This window comes from Macrobrachium rosenbergii, chromosome 23, assembly GCF_040412425.1.
Source record: "Macrobrachium rosenbergii isolate ZJJX-2024 chromosome 23, ASM4041242v1, whole genome shotgun sequence".
Lineage (NCBI taxonomy): Eukaryota > Metazoa > Arthropoda > Malacostraca > Decapoda > Palaemonidae > Macrobrachium > Macrobrachium rosenbergii.
The window spans coordinates 46,503,791-46,527,312 of NC_089763.1; the positions used below are offsets into that span (position 1 = coordinate 46,503,791).

General features: G+C 38.2%; 1 protein-coding gene across 25 annotated transcripts in view; it reads left to right on the forward strand.

The window, feature by feature from the left end:
• brm (ATP-dependent helicase brm) overlaps window positions 1–21,545 on the forward strand; it is a 134,207-nt gene extending 112,662 nt beyond the window's left edge. For 17 of the 25 annotated variants that reach the window (XM_067125894.1, XM_067125912.1, XM_067125892.1 and 14 more), the window contains 3 exons: window positions 5,337–5,463; window positions 15,631–15,799; window positions 19,186–19,497. In XM_067125894.1, the coding sequence (XP_066981995.1) occupies window positions 5,337–5,463; window positions 15,631–15,799; window positions 19,186–19,355 (466 nt within the window). In that variant the 3' untranslated portion in view covers window positions 19,356–19,497. Of the gene's footprint in view, window positions 1–5,336; window positions 5,464–15,630; window positions 15,800–19,185; window positions 19,498–19,672 lie in introns of those variants that run through there. The other 8 variants (XM_067125907.1, XM_067125897.1, XM_067125902.1 and 5 more) reach the window with 1 other exon arrangement.
• The last annotated feature ends 1,977 nt before the right edge of the window (window positions 21,546–23,522 follow it).

Here is a 23,522-nt window from a genome sequence, read left to right on the forward strand (position 1 = left end):
GTTTGACATATTTTCTGATGTTTGTACTTTTTTCTGGTTTTGCTTCATACTTTGGGCAGGGATTTCTTTATATGAGTACAGGTAGACCTTCACTACATAAACCAATACTATTGGCACCCTAGGAGTCCTGGATTAGTGAAAATTCAGTTTTAGAATAATACCTCTAACCACCTCATCATGCCTTTTAAATATCATGTACCGTATGTAAGTGTGTAATGTTCAATTCTGCTTTCTTTAAATGACTCTTCATGCCCAAAAAATCATTATCATATACTCCATGTTCAATGCAAGTCCTCATTTTCTAGGAGGTCAACAGTTGCGCCAGGCTATATTTCGCACCTGAACTTTTGACTATACTTTACACATCAGAGGAAGCATGTCAGATTCTGTTATATAACCAAATGAATAACTAATGATGCACATTTTATTGCCACTAGATGAGCTTCATCAAAATATTTAAGTATTTTGTACAATAATCAGAACAGCAGTTAAAATAAGTAAGCTTTAACCCTTAAACGCCGACTGTACGTATTTTACGTCGACAAAAGTTGTCTGTCGGGACCCAAGTGGACAAAAAGTTTTTAAATATAAAAATACTTCGACTGCAAAAAGTTTTAAATCACACGCCTTGAGGGATGCTGGGAGTTCATGGATCACGCTGTTGTTTTGTTTACAAGCGTGACCCAGCTGCGCATGCGCGAATTTCTTTTTTATCCCAAAAGAAAGCATCAGCTAACTCTGCTGAAAATCTCAGAAATTCTTTAGTCACCTTGTCGTAATTTTTGCACCATTTTCTATTAGCCTTTACATAATGTTTTATATATGAAAATGTGTGCAATTTCATGTAGAATACAACAAAAAATAACTCATGGTTGTAGCTTTTATCAGTTTTGATATATTTTCATATAAATCACGATAAGTGCCAAAATTTCAACCTTCGGTCAACTTTGACTCAACCGAAATGGTCGAAAAATGCAATTGTAAGCTAAAAATCTTACATTCTAGTAATATTCAATCATTTACCTTCATTTTGCAACAAATGAAAAGTCTCTAGCACAATATTTTGATTTATGGTGAATTTTTGAAAAAAACATTTTCCTTACGTCCGCACTAACTCTGCTGAAAATCTCAGAAATTCTTTAGTCACTTTGTTGTAATTTTTGCACTGTTTTCTATTAGTCGTTACATAAAGTTTTATATGTGAAAATGTGTGCAATTTCATTTAGAATACAACAAAAAATAACTCGGGGTTGTAGCTCTTATCAATTTTGACATTTTCATATAAATCACGATAAGTGCCAAAATTTCAACCTTCGGTCAACTTTGACTCGACCGAAATGGTTGAAAAATGCAATTGTAAGCTAAAACTCTTACATTCTAGTAATATTCAATCATTTACCTTCATTTTGCAAGAAACGAGAAGTCTCTAGCACAATATTTCGATTTATGGTGAATTTTTGAAAAAAACTTTTTCCTAACGTCCGCTCTAACTCTGCTGAAAATCTTGTAAGAGCCTGACGCTGTCTCTTCCAAACGTGTGTGTTCGTCGTCCATCGGAGTGGACAAGACAACAAGAGCATCTCGTTTTCTTTCTCTAAAGGAACGCGATTTCAACCATACAATATTTCCGTCTGTTTCTCCCTAATCATTGTTGTCTTGATGTATGTACAATCACCACTACTTGCATTGCCATGCAAGCATTCTAATCATGTACTCACAATGTTCCAACAAATCTTCTGTATCAAACTGTGTGTATGTTTCTGTTTGTGAAGACGCCAAACGTCTCGCCACTCCGATGGACGACGAACACACGACAGCGTCAGGCTCTTACAATCTCAGAAATTCTTTAGTCACTTTGTCGTAATTTTTGCACCGTTTTATATTAGCCATTACATAACGCTTTATATATGAAAATGTGCGCAATTTCATGTAGAATACAACAAAAAGTAATTCATGGTTGTAGCTTTTATCAGTTTTGAAATATTTTCATACAAATCACGGGGAGTGTCAAAATTTCAACCTTCGGTCAACTTTGACTCGACCGAAATGGTCGAAAAATGCAATTGTAAGCTAAAACTCTTACATTTTAGTAATATTCAATCATTTACCTTCATTTTGCAGCAAACTGGAAGTCTCTAGCACAATATTTTGATTTATGGTGAATTTTTGAAAAAACTTTTTCCTTACCTCCACGCGCGCTAACTCTGCTGAGAAAATCTCAGAATTTATTTAGTCACTTTGTTGTAATTTTTGCACCATTTTATATTAGCTGTTACATAAAGTTTTTTATATGAAAATGTGTGCAATTTCATGTAAAATACAACAAAAATTAACTCATGGTTGTAGCTTTTATTGGTTTTTGAAATATTTTAATATAAATTACGATAAGTGCCAAAATTTCAACCTTCGGTCAACTTTGACTCGACCGAAATGGTCAAAAAATGCAATTGTAAGCTAAAACTCTTACATCTAGTAATATTCAATCATTTACCTTAATTTTGCAGCAAACGGGAAGTCTTTAGCACAATATTTCGATTTATGGTGAATTTTTGAAAAAAAAAACATTTTTTTTATGTCCGCGTGTTACGAATTCATGCATCATTTTGTGATAATATTTTCTCTCTGTTGCTTTGATCGTTTTACAATTTGTTATATACCAAAATCATCACAATTTAGTCTACAACACAACGAAAAAAATAGCTCATTAGCTTTAACAGTTTTGCTCACAGCCAATTTGTATACAATTATATATGAAATTTTTTTTTTTGTGTCGTCATATATTCCAATATTTATATATGATACTGATATTTTTTTTCCATTTCTGATTGTTGCATACTAAACTTCAGGCAATGAGGAAAAAAAGGAGCCAAAAATGAACTCTTAATCTTAAAAACTAAGCGTGCTGTGATTTTTAAAAAAACTTTCTTTCCAATTCGTCGCTAACTCCCAAACCCCGCCGGCATACGGCAGACACTTCTGTAAGTAGAGGCTCTTCGTTTAAGGGTTAACATAAATTACTATTGTGTGGTTTAAGAAAATATATGCACTAAAAATAATAAAACTGGAATTTGAAAATTATATACTGTAATAAAAAAAATATAGGAACACTTATATTTTATTATCAGCACATGAACTGCATCAAAGCATTGGGCTTTTGATTCACTCATTATCATACTGACAGGTACAGTAATGTAATAAAAGCATTTATCAAATGAAATGCAATACTGTGCTGTGGTATAACATGTGCATTTTAATTTTTTTTTTTTATAAATCAGTAACAGAAAAAGACATTAAGGATTGCAATCATGTAATACACTTCTAATAAAGAGGTATTTTATTAACAACACAAACTGTCTACATTTACAGGAATTTTGCGTGAGTTTTGTTAGATTAGACTAGGCTAGGATTACCAAACTTGAAGATATAAAAAGGGACATTTTAAGAAGTATTGACAGAATAGTTATGTAGCTTACAACTGGCAACACCAGTGGGAGGATCCTTTATAATTCCAGTCACTGTTTATCTTTTATCATTTGGGTTCCCCAAGTTCCTCCTCCTGAGAATATGCACAGAATTGCACAGCATGGCAAAGAAGAAACATCATGGAAAAAGTGTGCTGTGAAAAATGTTCTTGATTCAAAACTAAATAAAAATACATTACAGATACATATCAAAATCTGCTACTTTCACATGTTTGTAGCTGGCAAGATAGCAAGTGGTTCATCATTACTTTTTGTTTTTTATTGATATTCAAATGCATACTAACGGCCTCCAACAAGAGAGAGTTTTTTTTCTCTATTTTCAGTCATCTGTTTCTTTCATCAGCTGAATTCAGTTCTCTTCACAGCCCCGAACTATCAAGAAAATGTACCACTGTCTGTATAGAACAGAAGTCTTTTAAAAATGGTTTAGCAAATGTCATATCATTGTGTATTTAAACATATAATAAAATTTTTAAGCACTAATTACAGATAGTGATAGTTAATCAAAAACTTCAATTTTGAGTGTTCCATAGTTTGATTAGTAACTTACCCAAAATCCAGTTGGTTATTATGCGGGTGGTAAAATTCATATTTCTTCATTTTATTTTAATTATTACTTTTTTCCTCTTTTACTTGTGTTATTGCATATCATAGTATATTGTATTGGCATATAACCCACCTCCTCCCTGTCTCTATCAATGGGAAGCACTTCCTTTATTCACTGGAGCCCTTATGAAATAATTGAACTTTTATAATACACATAAATGCTGGAAAAGAAACAGTGATCTCATGTGCGTACAAGAGTGAGCTTTGCAGCATGCCAATAGGTGAACAGATATAGTGCAACTGTAGCATGTGCAGTGTCCCATTAAATTTAAAATTAGTGCCAGAATAGTGAAGAACTAGATTTCACGTAGGTTTATTTGTGAATGCCTACCCATACTTTTTCATCATTAAAGGATACAGTATGGCAGTTTGTGTGATCATCGGTCAGACCTCACGTTTTAACTAGAGGCTCTTTCTTATTGAATATTGTTTATGAAATTTTTTTGCTTTAATCTGTTGGTTAGACCATGGTAGTCATAGTTGTGTTTTTATCAAGGCTGACTTCTTTGAACCAATAGTATTTAATACCAGTGTATTTTGTTTATAAAATTTAAAATTAGTAGTCATGGGTTGCCTATAATTCTACCAAATTAGGTTATTCAAGGTACTGTAATAAGAAGTGTAGGGGAATATACTTGACTGATAATTAATGTAGCAACAATGGTGCTTCCCCTCTTCAGAGTTGAACTTGGTTTACTTTTAAGTAGACTCTTTTCAATTTATTGACAATTGTAGCCTTTCGCACTGTAGTGAGGTACTCAGAAGTGTAGCAGAGATATATTTTTCTTGTGATATTGTTAACTGCAGCAGGAGTATAATATAATTGTGATGTCTTGGATGTTTGTTTGATGTCAAAATCACTGACTAGACTGTATTATGATTATGTAGAGATTTTGGTCCTTTTCTACACTGTATATGGTATTGAAGGGTATTTGTATCTCTCTTTGCATCAAGTTTCAGTGGTTTCCTATTCTTTTTTGCTTTTCTTCTGTTGCCTTCAGTCTTCTCCCATCTAGCTGTCCAACTTCTTAACATTACATTACTTTGATTATCTTTCATAAGGTGAGCCCCTTTCATAGTCGGAATATTTGCTAGTGGTGCCATACAACTAATCTGTAACGAGTAATGATTATAATGAGTATAGTGATATAGAGTTAGCTTAATCTTTTGCTTGTGGTACAGGTGTAGTTTTTGAATGCAAGGCTTCTTGTAATGTCTAGAATTAACCTTAATTTTTTAATATTACAGTGATGGTCGCGTACTTAGTGAACCATTTATGAAGTTACCGTCACGTCGTGAGCTCCCTGATTACTACAACATTATTAAGAGACCAATGGATATCCACAAAATTCTCAATAGGATTGATGAAGGAAGAGTAAGTGATGGATTGATGCCTTTAGATGTTTATGTTTTCAATTTTCCTAAAATCAAAACCTGTAATAGTGTTTGTTTACTAGGATACAGACCTCTGTCTTTTATGTGGATTCACCTTTGGTGAAAGCTGGTCCAATTTTTGAAGCTTGGCAATAGTAAACTTGCAACATGCAAATTGGAGGGCAAGTGATCCACCCACTCCTTCGACTCACTTTTTTCTTTGGCTGTACTGCTGTACACATCTTTGCTGCTCCCTGACTATCATGGCTGTTGTCTTTTGAGGGCTTGATTTTTCCCATTCTGACACATGTTGAGGAATTTGGCTTTCTTTTTGGAAGTCTGTGATTATGGTACAAATAATTAAGCTGATTCTTCACTTTTGATCAAGTTTGATCTATGTAAATATTGGTGGGTGTGTTGTCACTTTATGTCGTCAGTGAACATTGACCTTTGTTCTGCTCATTCTTTTTGGAGAGGTAGGAGCTTATACATGTTGAATTGTGTGAGTGTCTTTCTTGGTCACCTGTCCTATGGAAGAAGGGGTCAGAGATCTAAATATTGAAGAAGGTGCTGTTGGCATCTTTTCAGGGTCATATACGTCAGTTTTCTCTGATTAACTTTCAGGAATTATCCCTTGCCATGACCCCTGTTTCTGCTCATGGGACTGTGCTTAGATGTTTCTCTCATATTTGGTCATGGGAGATGTGATGCTGATGCAATGTAGTCTCACCCAGTCATTGTATGAGCTCTAAAGGAGGTTTTTATATATGTAACTTCCCAGTTTATTACTTAGCTAAGAGTTTCTACTCGAACGGCAGTTAGAATTCTAAATTTGGCGGTAGCGATTCTTTTGTTTTGTGGAGGTGACTATGCCCCGCCCACTTTTGAGGTAAGACAGAGGAACACCGCCAACACGACAATTTGTTTCTGCTGCTTGTAGAGTCAACATCTGGTGTTGTTATAGCAGCTTAGAGTTAGGATTTGTAATTTTCTTCCTTGGTGAAATATTTTTGTAGCCTTTTTGGCATTTTTTCTCCATAGTGACTTTTCTGGAATTGTCTTTTCACGATTTTGACTTTTCAACTATAGTTACATATGTCTGCACTGGTTAAGTCAAGTATACCTTAGTTTAACCAGACCACTGAGCTGATTAACAGCTCTCCTAGGGCTGGCCCGAAAGATTAGATTTATTTTACATGGCTTAGAACCAGTTGGTTACCTAGCAATGGGACCTACAGCTTATTGTGGAATCCGAACCACATTATAGCGAGAAATGAATTTCTATCACCAGAAATAAATTCCTCTTATTCTTCATTGGCCAGTCAGAGATTCGAACTTGCGGCCAGCAGAGTGCTAGCTGAGGACGGAAACCCACCTGCCCAACGAGGAACCCTGTAAGGTAGTTCTAGTTTCCGGTATTGCAGTAAAGGCTGCCATACCTGGATGACAAAATTGACTTATGATTCTCACACTTTTTGTTCCGGTTGTAGAGGACAAGTTTGCTCTTTTAATTTTGACTTGTGACGAGTGCAGGGATTGGGGAGAACAGAAATGGAAAACTTTAACTTCACGTTTAGCTAAGTTAGAAAGAGATCGGAAGAGGAAAGCAGCTGCTAAAGCCAGGGGGAAATTAGCTAGTCAGGCTTTGACTCCTAGATCTGATAAGGCTGACATTTCTGTTAATTCTCCAACTGTTAACCCTTCCCCACCTGCATCAATTAATTATCTCTGGGCCTGATAGGATTTCGACTGTCTACAAACTCATCAGAGAGAAAGGATTTTCTAAATTGGCAGCGGAGGCTATTGCCAAAAGTAGATGCAACTCCTCTAATAATGTCTACCAGGCCAAGTGGGCACTTTTTAGGAGTTGGTGTAGAAGAAACAAAGTTTCTTCCTCTGAAACATCTATCACTCAGACAGCAGACTTCTCCATTTGAGATCATCTAAGGGGTTGTCTCTCTCAACAATTAAGGGTTACAGAGTGATGCTCAGCTCTGTTTTTCGCCATAGAGGTCTAGACATCTCGAACAATCAAGGCTTGTCCGAACTGGTTAAATCCTTCAATATCTCCAAGTCCGAGAAAGAGGAGTCCTTCTCTTGGAATCTTGATGTAGTTCCTAAGTGGCTTTCTGACCCTTGTTTTGAACGTATGCATTCTTCCTCTCCAAGGGATCTGACTTGGAGAACTCACTTTCTAGTTTCCTTAGCAACAGCAGAGAGAGTAAGTGAACTTCAGGCAGTAGACAAAAGGATCGGTTTTCGCAAGGGAATGCAGTCTGCTCCTTTTTGCTTGGATTCTTAGCGAAAAATGAAAACCCATCACATCCCTGGCCCCGTTCTTTTTTTATTACAAGTTTAACGGATATTCAAGGCACGGAAGAGGAGGAGAGAGACCTGTGCCCAGTACGTGCCCTGATATTATTTACATCGGACGGAGAAGATTAGAGGTCAGTTTGGTAATCTCTGATGTTTGGTGAAGAAACCCTCTAGACCCCTATTGAAGAACGCCATTTCTTTTTTCTTGAGGGATATCATTGTTGAGGCACACTCGCAATTAGCGGAGACTGACTTATCGCTATTGAAAGTTAGAGTGGAGACTGACCTATCACTATTGAAAGTTAAAGCTCATGATGTAAGAGCAGTTGCTACTTTGGTAGCGTTCAAACACAATCTTTCTCTCTCTGCAATCTTGGAGGTAACTTATTGGAAATGCAAGTCGTGTTTGTGATGCACTATTTGCTGGACATCGAGACAGTTTATGATAAATGCATTACCCTGGGACCTGTGTCCGTAGCTGGCGTAGTGATGGGTGCGGAATTGTCCCTTCCTTTCCTTTTCTCTTCGTCTTGAAAATGGTTTGAGTTCTTCGGGAGCCTGGGAGGGTACCAAGTACCTGGACAGCCCACCAGTTTTAGTGTTGGGTAGTGGTCTTGTTTTTTATCTTTTAATCATTTATGTTTTTTAAATTATGGTGTAGGTGACTTTGTTTTCTGGTGTGCCAAAGGCAGGGGCAATTATGTATGCTTTGTCAGCCTTCGGTGTAAACCTTCGTCGCAAAGCTTGGTTTTATACTTCGTCAGCCTTCGGAGTGCTCCTTCGCTGCGAAGTGTCCCACTTCAGTAGAGGTACGTATGGCCATGCAGCTACAGGTTGAGATGAGTGCCACCAGAGGCAGTATCTACCTGCAGCAGCTCTCTCACCAGGTAAGGAACAACATTTATCTCATTATTTATAACCTATGCTTTTGTCCATGATTCCCCTCTGCCTTTCAATGTGGAATCAGCTAAGTAATTACTGGGTAAGTTACATATATAAAAATGACATTTTTATGATAAAATTAAGTTTTATATATACTTACCCAGGTGAGTCATGCAACAAGAGTATCCTATCTCATAACTGTAGTGTCTGTAGATGTGACTCTGTAGTTCTCCCTTTTAACAAAGGTTGTTAGAGCATTGTTATCTCTTGGTGTTATTGGGGTAATGTTGTGTACTGTCTGACCTAGTATTCCTGTCATAAATAGGAAACCAGGGTTCTTAATTTTCTCAGTGAGGCTACAAGAAAGCTAAACTTGGATGTAAGTCCCTGTCAGCCTTGACATAGCAAATACCAGAAAGTTTTTATCCTGTTGCCAAAGGAAGTAATGACTTCAAACAGTTGAGTTATTGGATTCGTCCCCTACCCCAAGTTTAGACATCCTATTGATGATTAGTGCGTCAAGATTGGTTAAACATGAAAAAAATTAGTTTGCCTATAAATACAGTGGTTTTAACAATAAAACTTCTTAATCTACAAACCCATTAATCATAAATTATTTTCTAATACCCAAAAATTATTTATTAAAATTATTTTCAAAATTTAGCATTACAAATTTTTGTTATACAGTCTCTTACAGTATATGGATAAACATTCTGCAAAAGTTGGTTTAGTCACTGAAGCCTGGTAGCAAGGTAGTTAAGTTGTGGCAGGCGAGGTGGGCTCAACCAATTTCGAAGAAGTAACATAGAGGGAATGACACCTTGCCTTTCAGTCCAGTGGAGCATGAGCTGGCCTTGCACAGTAGGATTTTTCTTCTGTCAGAATCTTTCAAATTAGTATAGCTAAGATAAATTCAAATGAATTAAGGCTAATTGCGATAAATGGGTTTGTATTGTAAGAACAAAAGATTTTTATACTTTCATTTCATATTTGTTTAATCTGTTGTTGCTCGGGATCAGATACCTTAGGTTGCATTGACTCAGTGGTCTATTTTTAACTACAGTGCTTTATAATGGTACTAAAGATTATAGTATTTATGGCTTAGTTACTTTCTATGTTTTTTATATATGGATTGTTTCAAGTTTATGGGAAAGTTGTAATTTACATGTAGGTTTAATGTTGAATGTGTGTTTGCTTTTGACAGTGTATTGCCTTTCTTTACATATTTTTATTTAAGTAACTTAGCCAGTAATTACATAGCTGTTAGTTTCACTTACCTGGCAGCTTAAAGTTTTGAAATTCACAGATCGCGCTCATATGTTTTGGGGTAGGTGACATGCCTGCCCACTTTCGGGGGGAAAGAGAGAGGAACGACTTAGCAAAGAGCTCCATTTGTTTCTGGTAGCTGATGGTTGAAGTACCGTGGTTGGCAGCGGCTCGATTTTGGAATTTGTACTTTAGTGGTTTCTATTTTTTCGTCAATTGGTGAAGTATTTCTTTGCAAGCCTTATGGCTTTATTAGTTAGTGATAGGCAAGCCCTGATCATTGGATTACGACTATATTCCCATCATTTTGGACTTGTTAATTGTCTTTTTCATAATGTCTGACACTAGTGCTTCTAGTTTTAGGTATTGCTGGAAAGGCTGCAATACTCATCTGAGGAATCGTATGATTCTCATATGATGTGCACTGTGTGTAGAGGACAAATTTGTTCTGTTGACTTGAGATGTGCAGAGTGTAACAACTGGGACTTAAAAAAGTGGAAAACATTAGATTCTCATTTGAAGAAACTTGCTAGGGACAAAATAAGGAAAGCGACTGTTAAGGAGGTTAGTAAACTAGCTAGTCAGGATTCGTTTGCTAAATGATTCACGAATGTTCCTTTAATCTCTGTAAACCGTCCCATCTCCTCTACTTGTTCAAACCTCTCCTTTGCCCAGCTGTCAACTTCCGATCCCAACACCATGGCTGGTTTTTAGTAAAAAATTGACAAGAGATTTGAATTAACTGTAGAATCAGTTGCTCAGTTAGCCTCTTTGGTTAAAGTGCTGATGGATAATAAAGGTGATTCAGAGTGCCTGGTGGCGCCCAGTGCTAGTGCAGTGTTTGTGGGGGAGGTGGCTGTTTGGCCCGCTGATTCTCCTAGGCCAAGGTCCCTGGCATACTCCCCAGCACCTGGGAGGAGTCAAACTGGTAGCCTAAGGGAGGTTGGTGGGGTCTGCCCCCGAGCAGTTGCCTCCTCAGTTCAGTCTGTTGACACATCCCAGACTGCAACCAAAGGCCATTGGAAAGGCCTTAAAGTTGATGTTCATGCTATGTCTTCTAGTTCTGAGGAACTAAGCCCAAGGCATCAGTGGCGCTTATCGGGCAAGTCACGGCCGTTGAAAAGCATGCAGTGGATGCCATGAACTTTTCTCCTGTTCCTTGCAAGAGAAGTAAGGATCCTGAGTGCCCTTCTTGTAGTCACTGGAACAGCCCAGAATGATTTTCTTCTGATAATTTCTCAGCTGAGGATCAGCGTTCAGCATCGAAGCACCAGGTATCTTGTAGGTGTTCATCATCTGCCAAGGATCGTCATTTGGAGTCCAAGCACCCTGCAGTATTGGAACTTCCTCCAGTAGTTGAGCACCCAGTATCTTCAGTGCATCAGTCAGTACCCGAGCACCCAGCAGCTCCCGTTCGTGATTTGGCGCCTGAGCTCCCAGTTAGCGATGTACATCAGACGCCCGAGCTCCTGCAAGTTCCTTCTCTAGCGCCCATTCTTGCGTCATTGGAGCACCCATCAGCGCCCAGTCCTCTTCCTGCCGTACAAACTGCTTCAGGTGCTCATGCTGTGGAACCTTCTTCGGGTGTTTAGGCTCCTGCTGTCATTGATCCTATACAAAGTAAACTAGATAGTATTTTAAGTTTATTTAAGAAAGCTCCCCCATCTGGCCTGGCGCCTGCAGAGTTATCCATGTCGCCCATATCTTCCGAGGAGGAAGTCTTAGCTGATCAGGAGGCACTGAGTGACACTCCTTCAGTGGCATATGCCTCCTTGCTGAGGTTTTCGTTAGCTACTTCTCCCAGCTTCTTTTCTCCAGCTAACCCCTCCTCTCCTGCTTCTATGTTCTTCATGGAGGCTCTGACTGCTGGTTCATCTAAGTTGCCTAAGTTGTCCCCTCTTCTTCAGCGAAGACAGCGCTGAGTGATAATGAAGAGTGGCTAGCAGAAAAGAGAGACCAAGGCACAGCGACTGTCAGTTTTCCCCCTTCAAGACTCTCATGAGTAAGCTACCACTTTTATGCCATGGGAAGCTCCATCTCTGGGAGTTTCTGCCTCCTCCCTGGGGGACTTCACCGGGCTGATAGATCCGGCAAGGAGATCAGCTTTCACTTCAGCGAAGATTATGTTTTCGACTTCCGAGGTAGCACATCTGCTAAAGAACATTTTTAAAGTCTTTGAGGTTATGAGCTTTCTAGACTGGGTGGTAGACGCACTTGCTCACAAGATCAGGGACTACACGGTGCTTCCTCAAGATTCTTCATCCGACTGGCTAGGAATTCTTTCTTGTGTTGATAGGGGTATTAGAGACAGCTCCCAGGGGTTAGCTGGTCTTTATACTATGGGTATCCTCAAGAAAAGGGAACTGTGGTGTTCCTTTACATCCTAGGGAGTAACACCTCAGAGGTCAGCTCTTCTGTTCTTGCCCTTAGACAGGACCCATCTTTTTCCCCAGGCAACAGTGCTGAATATCACTACTGATCTTCAAAAGAAAAGTATGCAGGACCTCTCAGTCTGCTAGATATCCTCAAGAGCCAACGACATTTACTCCCAGACCTTCGACGCCCCTTCAGACACAGCCCTCTCGAAGCGGCACATCTAGATAGTACTCTAGGCTGAGATCCAACTCCCGTTTTAATCAGCGCTCAATCAAGAAATCCTCTTCTAAGTTCTCCTCCAAGAAATGAGGACTTAGTCCTCCGTACTCAAGTAGGAGTAAGGCTCCTTCTCTTTTGGGAGAAGAAGGGAGCAGAACCCTGGATAGTATCTGTCCTGAAGGAGGGCTACACCATTCCGTTCGTGAACAAACCTCCTTTAGTCAACGTGCCTGTCGCATTGACAGCTTACTCGCCAGGCTCAAAGAGGTTTGTAGCCCTCTTGAAAGAAGTCGGCTCTCTCATGCTAAAAGAGGTCATAGAAGTGGTAAAGGACATTTACTCTCCAAGATTTTACAACTGACTTTCATAGTCCCCAAGTCATCTGGAGGCTGGAGACCTATACTAGATGTCAGTGCCCTGAATGTCTTTCCTTGTGCAAAAGACAACCTTCAAGATGGAGACAAACCAGACAGTCCTTGCATCCATTCTCCAGGGAGAATGGATGGCGTCCGTCGACATGCAGGACGTGTACTTTCACATAGCAATTCATCCTGTTTCGAGAAAGTACCCCAGGTTTGTTTTCAAGGGCAAGGTGTTCCAGTTTCAAGCCCTATGTTTCAGCTTGTCAACTGGCCCCCAAGTGTTCACCAGAGTACTGGTTCCCCTCGCAAGGTGGCTTCATGTGATGGCAATCAAAATATCTCTGTATCTCGACAACTGGCTAATATGCTCCCTCAATCGAAAGAACAGTGTATGGAGGACCTTTCAAGAACTTCTCCTGACTCAGGAATTGGGCTTTCTTATAAATCTGGACGAGTCGCAACTGACTCCTTTTCAGGAGATTCAATATTTGATTCCTCAGGAGATTCAGTATTTGGGGATGAGTATAAATTCTCATAGATTTCAGGCTTTCCCAGTCCCGAAAAGAAACCATCAGCTCCCTCTTTTCTGTTCACTAGTCCTGGATCCTCTAACGTGGGTGACCGATGCAATGTTGCGGGACAGGTCGAACAAAGATATTTATGCCTTCCCTCCATTCAGTATGGTGAGGCAGGTATTGAACAAATTCCGGTCCCACCAAAATGCATCCTTGATACTGGCCAGCGAAGGAATGGTTCCTGGATCTGAGAGCTTCTTGCAGACTTTCCAAGACTGTTGCCTCAAGAGCAGCAACTACTCAGACAGCTGCACTTCAGGTGGTTCCACCGAAACCTGTCTACTCTGGCCCTGACAGGATACAAACTGTTAAGCGACTGCTCAAGAAGAACGGATTTTCAAAAGCAGCTGCTGATTCTATTACAAGGTGCAGACGACAGTCGTCTGAGAGAGTCTGCCAGGCAAAGTGGACCATCTTCAGGACATGGTGTAGGAGACCCAATGTCTCCTCTACTAAACATCTATAGCAGATCTTCTGCTATACCTACGAACTTCTAGAGGGCTCTCTACCTCCACTGTTAAGGGGTATAGAGCAACATTAGGCTCTGTCTTCCACCAGGACTTGTCAGACCTAATTAAGTCCTTTGAATTAGTCAAGCTGAAGGAAGTTTCATTAGCCTCATGGAACTTAGACATTGTTCTGAGATGGCTATGTAGCCCTCGCTTTGAACCTATGGTCTCGTCTCTTTAAGAGAACTTACTAGGAAGACACTTTTTCTGGTCGCTTTGGCGACAGCAAAAGACCAGTGAGATTCATGCTCTTGACAAAATGATTGGCTTTTCTCAAGGAAATGCAGTCTGTTCTTTTTCATAAATTTTTTTAGCTAAGAACGAAACGCCATCGAAACCATGGCCTTACTATATTACAATTAAGAGCCTATCTGAAGTTGAAGGCCCAGCTGAAGAAAAGAGAACTCTCTTTCATGTGAGGGCCCTTAAATATTATCTCCACAAAACGAATTCAATTCGGGAACTTCCAGCAGCCTTTGGTGTTCTGTAAGGAACCCCTCACGGCCTCTGTCCAAGACCTTGGCATTCTTTCTCAGGAACCTTATATCAGAAGCCCACTCCATGATTGGAGAGGAATCTTTTCTTCATGGAAGGTAAAAGCTCATGAGATTCAGGCAGTGGCTACTTCTTCAGCGTTTAAGCGAAATTTATCCCTTGCTTCTGTTTTACAACCAACCTTCTGGAAATGTAAATTGGTTTTTGCTTGCCATTACTCAGGGATATAGAAACTGTATATGAACATTGCAGTACCTTGGGTCTGTTTTATGCAGCTGGTGTGGTGTTGGGTGAGGAAACGTAGAAGGCATCGTCTGTTCTTTACGTCTTTGCCTTGCATAGGGTGTTGAGTCATAAGGGAGCCTGGGAGTACTGTGTGGTTGGAGTACCCTCCAGTCTTTTCGTTTTAACGGTTGGGTATTGGTGTTTTAATAAGGTTTTGATGACTTTTTTTTAACTGGTTTATTGTGTTTGGTACTGTGCCCTGGGCAGGGGCATCGTTATTCTTTGCTAGTCATCGGAATTGGTCCATCGCTGCAAGGCACCTACTATAGTAAGAGGCACTTCAGGCTATACCGCCTCGCCTCTAGAAGATAAGATGAGCGCCAACCAAAGGCAGTATCAGGTAAGGAACAACAAACATTGTTTCAATGTTAGCAATTTTTCTGTTCTCAAATTCATTACCATTAGTAATGTTTTGGGGTAAACATGTCCAAGCCTTCCCACCTCCTCTCAATGTGGGAAATCAGCTATGTAATTACTGGGTAAGTTACATATATAAAAATAAAATTTGTACAATAAAGTTTTATATATACTTACCCAGTAATTACATGATCGGAGCCCTCCCTCCTCCCCTCGCATGGACATAGGGGCATAAATAAATTGAGCTTTTTGCTAAGTTGTTTCACTTTTTCCCTCCCTGAAAGTGGGCGGGGCACGTCACCTACCTCAAAACATGAGCGCGACGTGTGAATTTCAAAATTCTCAGCTGCCAGATAAATGAAGCTAATAGCTGAGTAATTACTGGGTAAGTATATATAAAACTTTATTTTATCATAAAAGTGTCATTTTTATTGGTAGCCTCATCATGTTTTGAGGTTTTGATAACTTATCTGAATTATGTGGGGGAATTTAGCAGACTGTATATAATAATGTGAGCTCTTTTCAGTATGATGATATGAATGACCTTGAACACGATTTTATGCTGTTGTGCCGAAATGCCCAAGAATATAATGAAGAATCATCCATGATTTATGAAGATTCTACTGTTATGCAGAGTGTTTTCCTCAATGCACGAGAACGTATTGAAGCTGAGGCTGACAATGTGCAAGAGGAAGGTTAGTATTTCAGTGTACCTTTATTTTTATGTTTATAATCCTTTTTAATTGGTGGCATTTAGTGTATGATAACTGTAAACAAATAGTTTCTTAAGATATGTTTGCATTTTCCTAATAATCATATCTGTGCCAGGCATCTGTTCTCAGTACTACATTGTCCTTGATAAGAAATCCTCACAAAATTGTTTAACCGTCGAGCTGTAAGTTGAAAGAATAGTTCCTATGGTGAGAGGGTGAATTTTGCTATTACAGGTATTGCCAGTTGCATTGCTTTCCCAATGGTGAAATTTTGTATTTTTCAGCAGTCACTTCAGAAAAAGTTATATCAGAATGATGAATGAAATCATAAGATGTGCTTATCATAGATGTGCTCTGTTTTACATACATACTCTCATTGGTTCATTGGTTTATATAGTGGATAGAAGATAATCATAAATGAAGTAATTATTGAATAGGTACTACTGTATAGCAGTGGTATGGTTTTGAATGTTGCCATTTTGTGGGGCACTCTTTGGAGTTATTCATCAGGTGTCTTGATATGGTGCATCTCTTTTCATCTCTTGTTATAGAAAGAAAGCGGACCACAAAATAAAAATTTTAGTTCACTTCACTGACCATTGTCAGCTCTGATGATCATAGTAAGACCCAACATATTACTTACTTTTACACAGTACAAGCAATTTTGAAAGTATTTTTGTCAGTCATGTCAGATGAGACCAGTTCCAGAATCCTGATTTCCCAGATAGATGTATTTGATGTGTGAAGCAACTCCATTGGAGAGCATTCCATTTCTATCGTTTGTATCATATATTTTAAGCATGCACATCATTGTTGCATGTCAAGACTTGCTTATGCCATTTTTTTGTTTTATTACATGGATCATCTAAGTTCGGTAGTTTAGTGTATTTGGTTGTAGCATAACTACTTTGGAAATTGTTGATATATATTATTTTATTGGTATAGCTGAACTGTATTGTAGTTTAGCATTGTTTCCCAATCTTCCACAAACTTTTAACTGTCACAGTGTACAGTCACCTGTTGTCAAGAGTCACTGACCTTTTGTGGGCTTTTACACTAACATTTGTATCTGGATTTCCCTACTTAATAAACAACTTAGTTAACATAAGTGTAACCTCAGCAGTCATAGAGAATAAATACATGCTGAATACTCTAGTCAGTTCTAGATACTTCATCTTCCATTGGTGGTTAATTCTTAATAGGTTGTCATTCTTCTAGCAGTCAGGTTGGTGTGAACCAGTTGACAGGTATATCAAAATTTGAGTTGAAGATACAAAGAAGTGAAGAAAGGGGAGTCTCCTATGACCTGCTGATGCACATTAACTAAAGGTAACACAAAAAGCTGAGGAGGAGGTGTTAGAAATGTTACAGGGAACGGGATTGAAAATCCATTGAGGGGGGGAAAAAAAGATGTAGTTAACTGGGAAGAAGGAGTGGAATAGGGAAAAGATGGTTAAAAATCTGTACAGGGAAAAATAAGATATGGTTAATGGAGAGGAAATGAAGAAAAAGTCTGGTTTGGAAAATAGTCATAGTCCCATAGAAGAGTTGGTATAAAATCAGAATGTAAGAAGACCTAATGGTGAAGGGAGGAAGAGGATGAAGACACTGCTGTGGGGAAAGGCAAAATTAACCTGGACAAAGGGCTGAATTATGAATGGTATTGGTATTGAAAAGCAGTAATGACAAGGAAAAAATTAGTAGCAGCAGCTTGGATGTGATTTAAAGAGATAGTTGGACAACTGGTAGAGAAGGGGGAAAGCAGTATATTGGTTAACTGGGAAATATGGTGCATAAAAAGCTGTACTAATCTACTCGGCAGAGGTATGGGCATTCTCAAAGAAAATGAAGTAGCATTCAAAGAGGTGAGAATACCAAATGCTAAAATTTATGGCTGGAATTTCTTAAAAATGAGGATGTTTCTGAGGTGCAGTGTCAGAATGCTTGAAAATACACAATATATCAAGGATTTATGTAGTTTTGACATGTTCTTGGAATGGGATAGGAGTAGATAGCCTTAAAACTTGGTTCAAATGGAACTCGAGGCAGAAAGGGCTCTTGACAAGTGGATTGAAATAAGTTGATGTAAAAATGGTGTTGGTGGTGATAATCCATTGAAAAAGAAATGGGGTCACCTGAATTTGCTTCTCTAGATCATTTCCAGCTGCAGAACAAGCATTTTCTCAAATCTCATCTCCACGGAAGCTTTTATTCATAAAGCAGTTGTAGAAAGTCATTCCAGTTCTAGGTATCCTCAAATTGCTTTCTTATTGAAGGATACTCAGTTGTTTGTTGAAGTCATTGATTGCAGGACAACACAAATGTTAGGTACAACTGCTTGTCCTTCCTTCTCATAGTGCACAAATCTGGTTTATTTAAAAGAAGGGAAAAAATTTCTGCAGGAATGTGAAGGAGGTTTCGGTTTTTCCTAAAACATGTGATGAGCTCCTTATTGTTTACAGTGAATGATATCCATAGTGGAATGCCTTTGTTACTGCAAGTGACTACCACCTGTAATAAGCAGTTAGTTTAATCAAGGTTGGTCTGCCACCTACCACTATATTAGGGGATTAAGGCACATACAAAGGATCTGTTTATATTACTTTGAAAATTTGAGTTAAAATTTTCAGTTGAAATAGTTGGATTTCAATAATAATGGCACAGCTGTGAAATACAGTAAATATATACTTCCTTGGATATATACTTCTTTGGATGTCATCTCTCCTTCAAATAAATTTTTTGTGATATTTCTGAATTTAGTTTTCATACTGTATTAGGAAGATACTTGTGCAGTTGGCATGTTTGTTACCTCAGTTTGGTTAGAGTACACCTTCACCTTAAAACTGCCAATGTTGTTTGAGTACTCTATTCATTATATATTGTATTTCACTTTCTTATTGGATTCCATTTTTCCTTATTCATAATTGCAGTCCCATCAAGGCTCTTTTATATGGAGGATGAGCATGCTGTCAACAGAGCAGAAGTTTTAAGGAACATCTGTAAATATATTCTTAAATGCATCATATTTACTTTTTTTACCTTATTGTGTCTAAATTTGCACTTCTTCTTACAGAACACTACTATTAATTTTTTTTGTTGGATGATCTTGGAAGTAACTGCAGGTTTGTTTGTTTGTTTTTGCTTTCAGGTTTTGCTTGTAGCAAAATTAACTTTAGATTTACAGTAACCACGCCTGTTGTAGTTATTTCAGTTTTTTTTCATTGTTGAGTCATATTGATTTTTTTAACGGAAAGCTATTTTTTCCTGAGTGGAGCAAGACTTTCCTTGTAGGTATAGACTGGTTAAGTCTTTCAAGTGCATATACATTGTTTAATATTTCTTGAGACAGTATAGAAATATTTTTACAGAAGAGGAAGATGATGACGATGATGATGAAGAGGAAGAAACCAGAGTGAAGAAAGGGAAAAAGAGCAAGGGTGAAAAAGGCAGAGGAAGAAGGAAAAGAGTAAAATATGCAGATGATTCTGATGATGACGATGATGATGATGATGATGTGAGTAAGAAAGAGGTAGAGTGAACATAAATGAGGTTAAATATTTTTGAATGTTAGGTAGTTTGTGCTACATCCAGAAGGATTATGACATACACAGGATGCAAATTTATTCCCAAGTATACTGCACGAATTGAATGTACAATTTCAAGGTAAAGTGTTAAATCAAACTTAGGTTTCCTAAAAGGTATTTTATAATGGGAGGATCTTTTCCAGTCATCAGTTATTGAGTGTCAGTAGTTGTACAGCTTGCCTCTCTTGTGTTTTTCATTTTATACATTTTATTTTTATATATTTGGTTAGTGTAATGCGTCAAAACTGATTTCACATTTTTGTTTTTTCAGTGAAGTGAAAATGGTAGCGCTGATGAAGGTGTGTGAACCAGGGTAGGGGGATAGCCACAGAATGTGGCTTTAATGATTGATGTACTGTATGTGGTTTGATAGTTTGAAGTCGTCGCCATACCACAGAAGGTCACGTACCAATATGCTGACATTAATTTTTACTTGCTTGTATTTGTTTTTTCATTTGGCCATTAGGAAATGCGACTATAACCGACTCCAATTGCATAAAATTTTTGGTGCTTTCTGGCTTACGTGAAATGGGGTTTCAGAAAGTTAATGAAATATGTAAATTTGAGATGATACGAATACCATTATTAAGGTCAAGGTTTTTCATTTAAAACTATTATTGATGAACTTTAAAATTTTAGGGTAGCATACAAATTTGCTAAATAGTATTTTATATAAATCTTGTTATTGGAATACATAATGCCACCGACTATTAGACATCTGTTCATTGACATTTGCATAGGGGAATTTATGATAGTGTGAATTGACAATATAAGTAGTGCAGTAGATAATTATTAATTAATTCATTTGATTATCTTGAGTATTACTTTGTATAGGTTTTTATCAGGGTTTTTTTTTTTTTGCATGTTCAAAAAATTTAAGCATTATAAAATTATTTGTCAAATACATAAATATCGTGCCTGAACGTTTTCGTAGCTTGACAGTATTCATGTTAAAAGGCGTTTTAAAATGCATCTTCAGTTAATATTTCAAGAATCTAAGGAGAGGTGAGTTGATATAATTGCTTTCATAATTTCTGTATATATATAGTTTTTGGTTATGTGAAGTTTGGAAAAGTAGGAAAAGTCTCAATATTTATTTTTAATGGTAATACATTTAATTCTCAGTGATTCAGGTGTGGAATAATTTATGCAAAAATTCCAGAATCATCATAAATTCAGGGTCCGTGGGGAAAGCTGATAGATATTTATGGATTATGCTTGTAAACAGAATTAGTTTTTTCATATAAAGTCCTTGTATTACTTTCATAGATTGTTCAATTCAGATTTGAGATATGTAGCCTATGCATAATTATTTTTCTTTAGACATGGTGAAGTACATGGTACATGGTGAAGTAAATTCAATTTCTGTAGACAATCACATGTTTGTGAATGAACACAGGCATTAAATTGTTTTAGCTTCAGTTCAAATTTAAGCCAGACCTATGAGTTGAAAATGTTAACTCGGTATCATTACAAATTTAATTTGTATGGATTTATTGAGACAGTATTCATTTACTAGTCTGTTAATTTTGGTGATTTAATAGGATTCCAGTTTATTGATATGTAACATTTCAAGTCAGTTCATTGCAGAATAATGAAGTTCAGGAAGCAATCAAGAGGCATACTATATAAACGTGTAGGTGGAGAAGTTTTGTTATTAATTAGTCATGTTTCTTTATTTATAAATAATAAATTCACAAATTATATTTTTTATTTGTTGGCAGATCACTATGTAGCACTGTAATCTGATAGAAATCATAGTTCAAAGATACTTTATTGAAGGTTTTATAATTATTTTGTCAGGTAATCATAGGATTTATTTTTATGGAAATACTGACTCGATGGATGTAGATGATTTTTATCCTTGTAATGGCATAGGATTCTACGCTCATTAAGGTTTTTTATATTTCGGTTAAATCATTACCGATTCCTGAATGGTATAGTTTGGATGGAATGCTGTATATGGTAGTGTTGTGTATGCAATATTGTACTTTGTGGTATTTGACCAAAAAGCTACAGAATCTCTTTCAGTAATTAGTCTCATTCCATGCGGTAATTCCTGCTCTGTATACTTGTATGGTTATCAGTATGTGAACAGATGTGGACTTATATCATGTCTTCAAATATATAGTTGTAATTAAGAAGTGATATTATTTCTGATCTGCCTTCCTGTTGAGCTGCATTTTCTTGTGAATCTGTGCTACTTAAAATTTATGAGAACAGTATGGTTGCCATGGATACTATTTATATTCTGTTTATATTAATAATTATGGATATTACCAATAATTGATAACTCAAGATGCCACCCACTGGGTGTTTTCTTAAGATAGGATCAAAAGTCCATTGAATTACATTGAGATATTTTGTTAAAACATTGTTGAACATAAGTGTAAACATTATTCCACCCATTTAATGTTAATAACCACAGTGCCCTCTTACAACTGTCCCTCTGCAAGACTTGGATGTACTGGTGAACTGGCAGAAGTCCAACATGATTCCCAAGCAACAGATCAAGTACTTTGGGATGATACAGGACACCGTAGCAGTGAAGGCCATCCCAGTAACTCCCTGGACTGTGAACCTCAAGGAAATTCAGAGGATATTCTTGGGGGACAAGGAACAACTGGCTCGACCATGGCAAGTGATTTTGCGTCGGCTTGTGGCCTTGGAGAAACTCGGAACAAATGGGAGAAGCCACCTTCGATTCCTGCAATAGCAAATGAAATGCCATTCTGGTTACCCTCAACAAGGGGGTCTGGAAGGACCGGAACGGTGGCTCTCTGACAAAAATATTCTTCTGTGATCTCTCTAAGCTTGCCCCTCTGGAAATGCTCTGGGGGAGCCCATCTAAGAGGGGAGTTTGCTTCTTGGACGTGGATCTTGGTCCTGCAAAAACTGCACATCAGCAAACTGAAAATGACAACAGTGTGGCTGGCACTGTAGACATTCCAGCAACATCTACAAGGCAACTTGGTGGTAGTCCTAAGTGACACACCACTGTGGTAGCTTATGCCAACAACTGAGGGGTTATCACTGTGCTGGCCAGCTGTCCAGATGCACGATTGGACACTGATGCACAGGATTGAACTGAAGGCCAGGAACATTCCAGACAAAAAGAACATCCTATCTGAGCTGCTGGGGCCAAGTAGTTGGGATGGAGTGGTCCCTACAGCGGGTGGTAGTGGAGAAACTGATCTATGAGGACCACTGATGATTGATCTGTGACCAGACACAACCATAAACTTCCTGTCTTCTCCCTGGTGCCAGACCTGAACTGCATAATGCATTCCAACATCTGTATGAAAAAATCAATGTATACACTTTTGCCCTATTCAGTCTCTTCCACTAGGTGATAAATGGTATATGTCACCCCAGGCTTTCATATGACACTGATGGCTCCTTGCAGACTGCACACTTGAGTGGTAGGGGGACCTTCTCTCTCTCTCTCCTAGTGGACATCCCCTTTGGCCCACTCTTCTCTCACAATCACACATCCAGAAGTTCCATCGATTAGTGCAATTGCTGCAACTTTGTAGGTGGAGGCTTTCCAGCAACTGCGAGAGTTTTTTTTTTTTTTTTTTTTTCTCTCAGAAGAGCAAAGAAATATCTGGTCCTCTCTGCCTCTCCTTAGAAAATTTCTACCAAGGAAAGTGGGAAATCTTTACAATTGGTGTTGCAAATTGGTTACTCACTGATCAGTACCTCTTTTCAACAGGTAGCAGACTTTATGGTTTTCCTTGGTTGAGACAAGGGTCTTTCAGAGTCTGCTGTTAAGGGTTACCAGGCAGCTCTCTTGCAAATTTTTTGCTGAATGGGAATGAACCTGTCCACCTCTTTGGAAATCTCTCATGCTTATGAGGAGTTTCGAACAATTATGACCTCTTCGTGAGGTCAGCCCCCTTAATGGGATTCCAGAACCTATCCTGATCCTAGGACAGGGATCTTGCCATGAAGAGGCTTCCTCTTGGCCCTTGCCTTGGCCAAGAGTGTCTGGGAACTATTTCATCTGGCACTCGGAAAGGTGGACTTGCTTTTTTTTCTTGTTTTTTCTCATTCTGAAGCTCGTGGCTAAAACACAAAATCCCTCGGCCCCCAACCCAAGGTTTGAGGATTTTTTTATT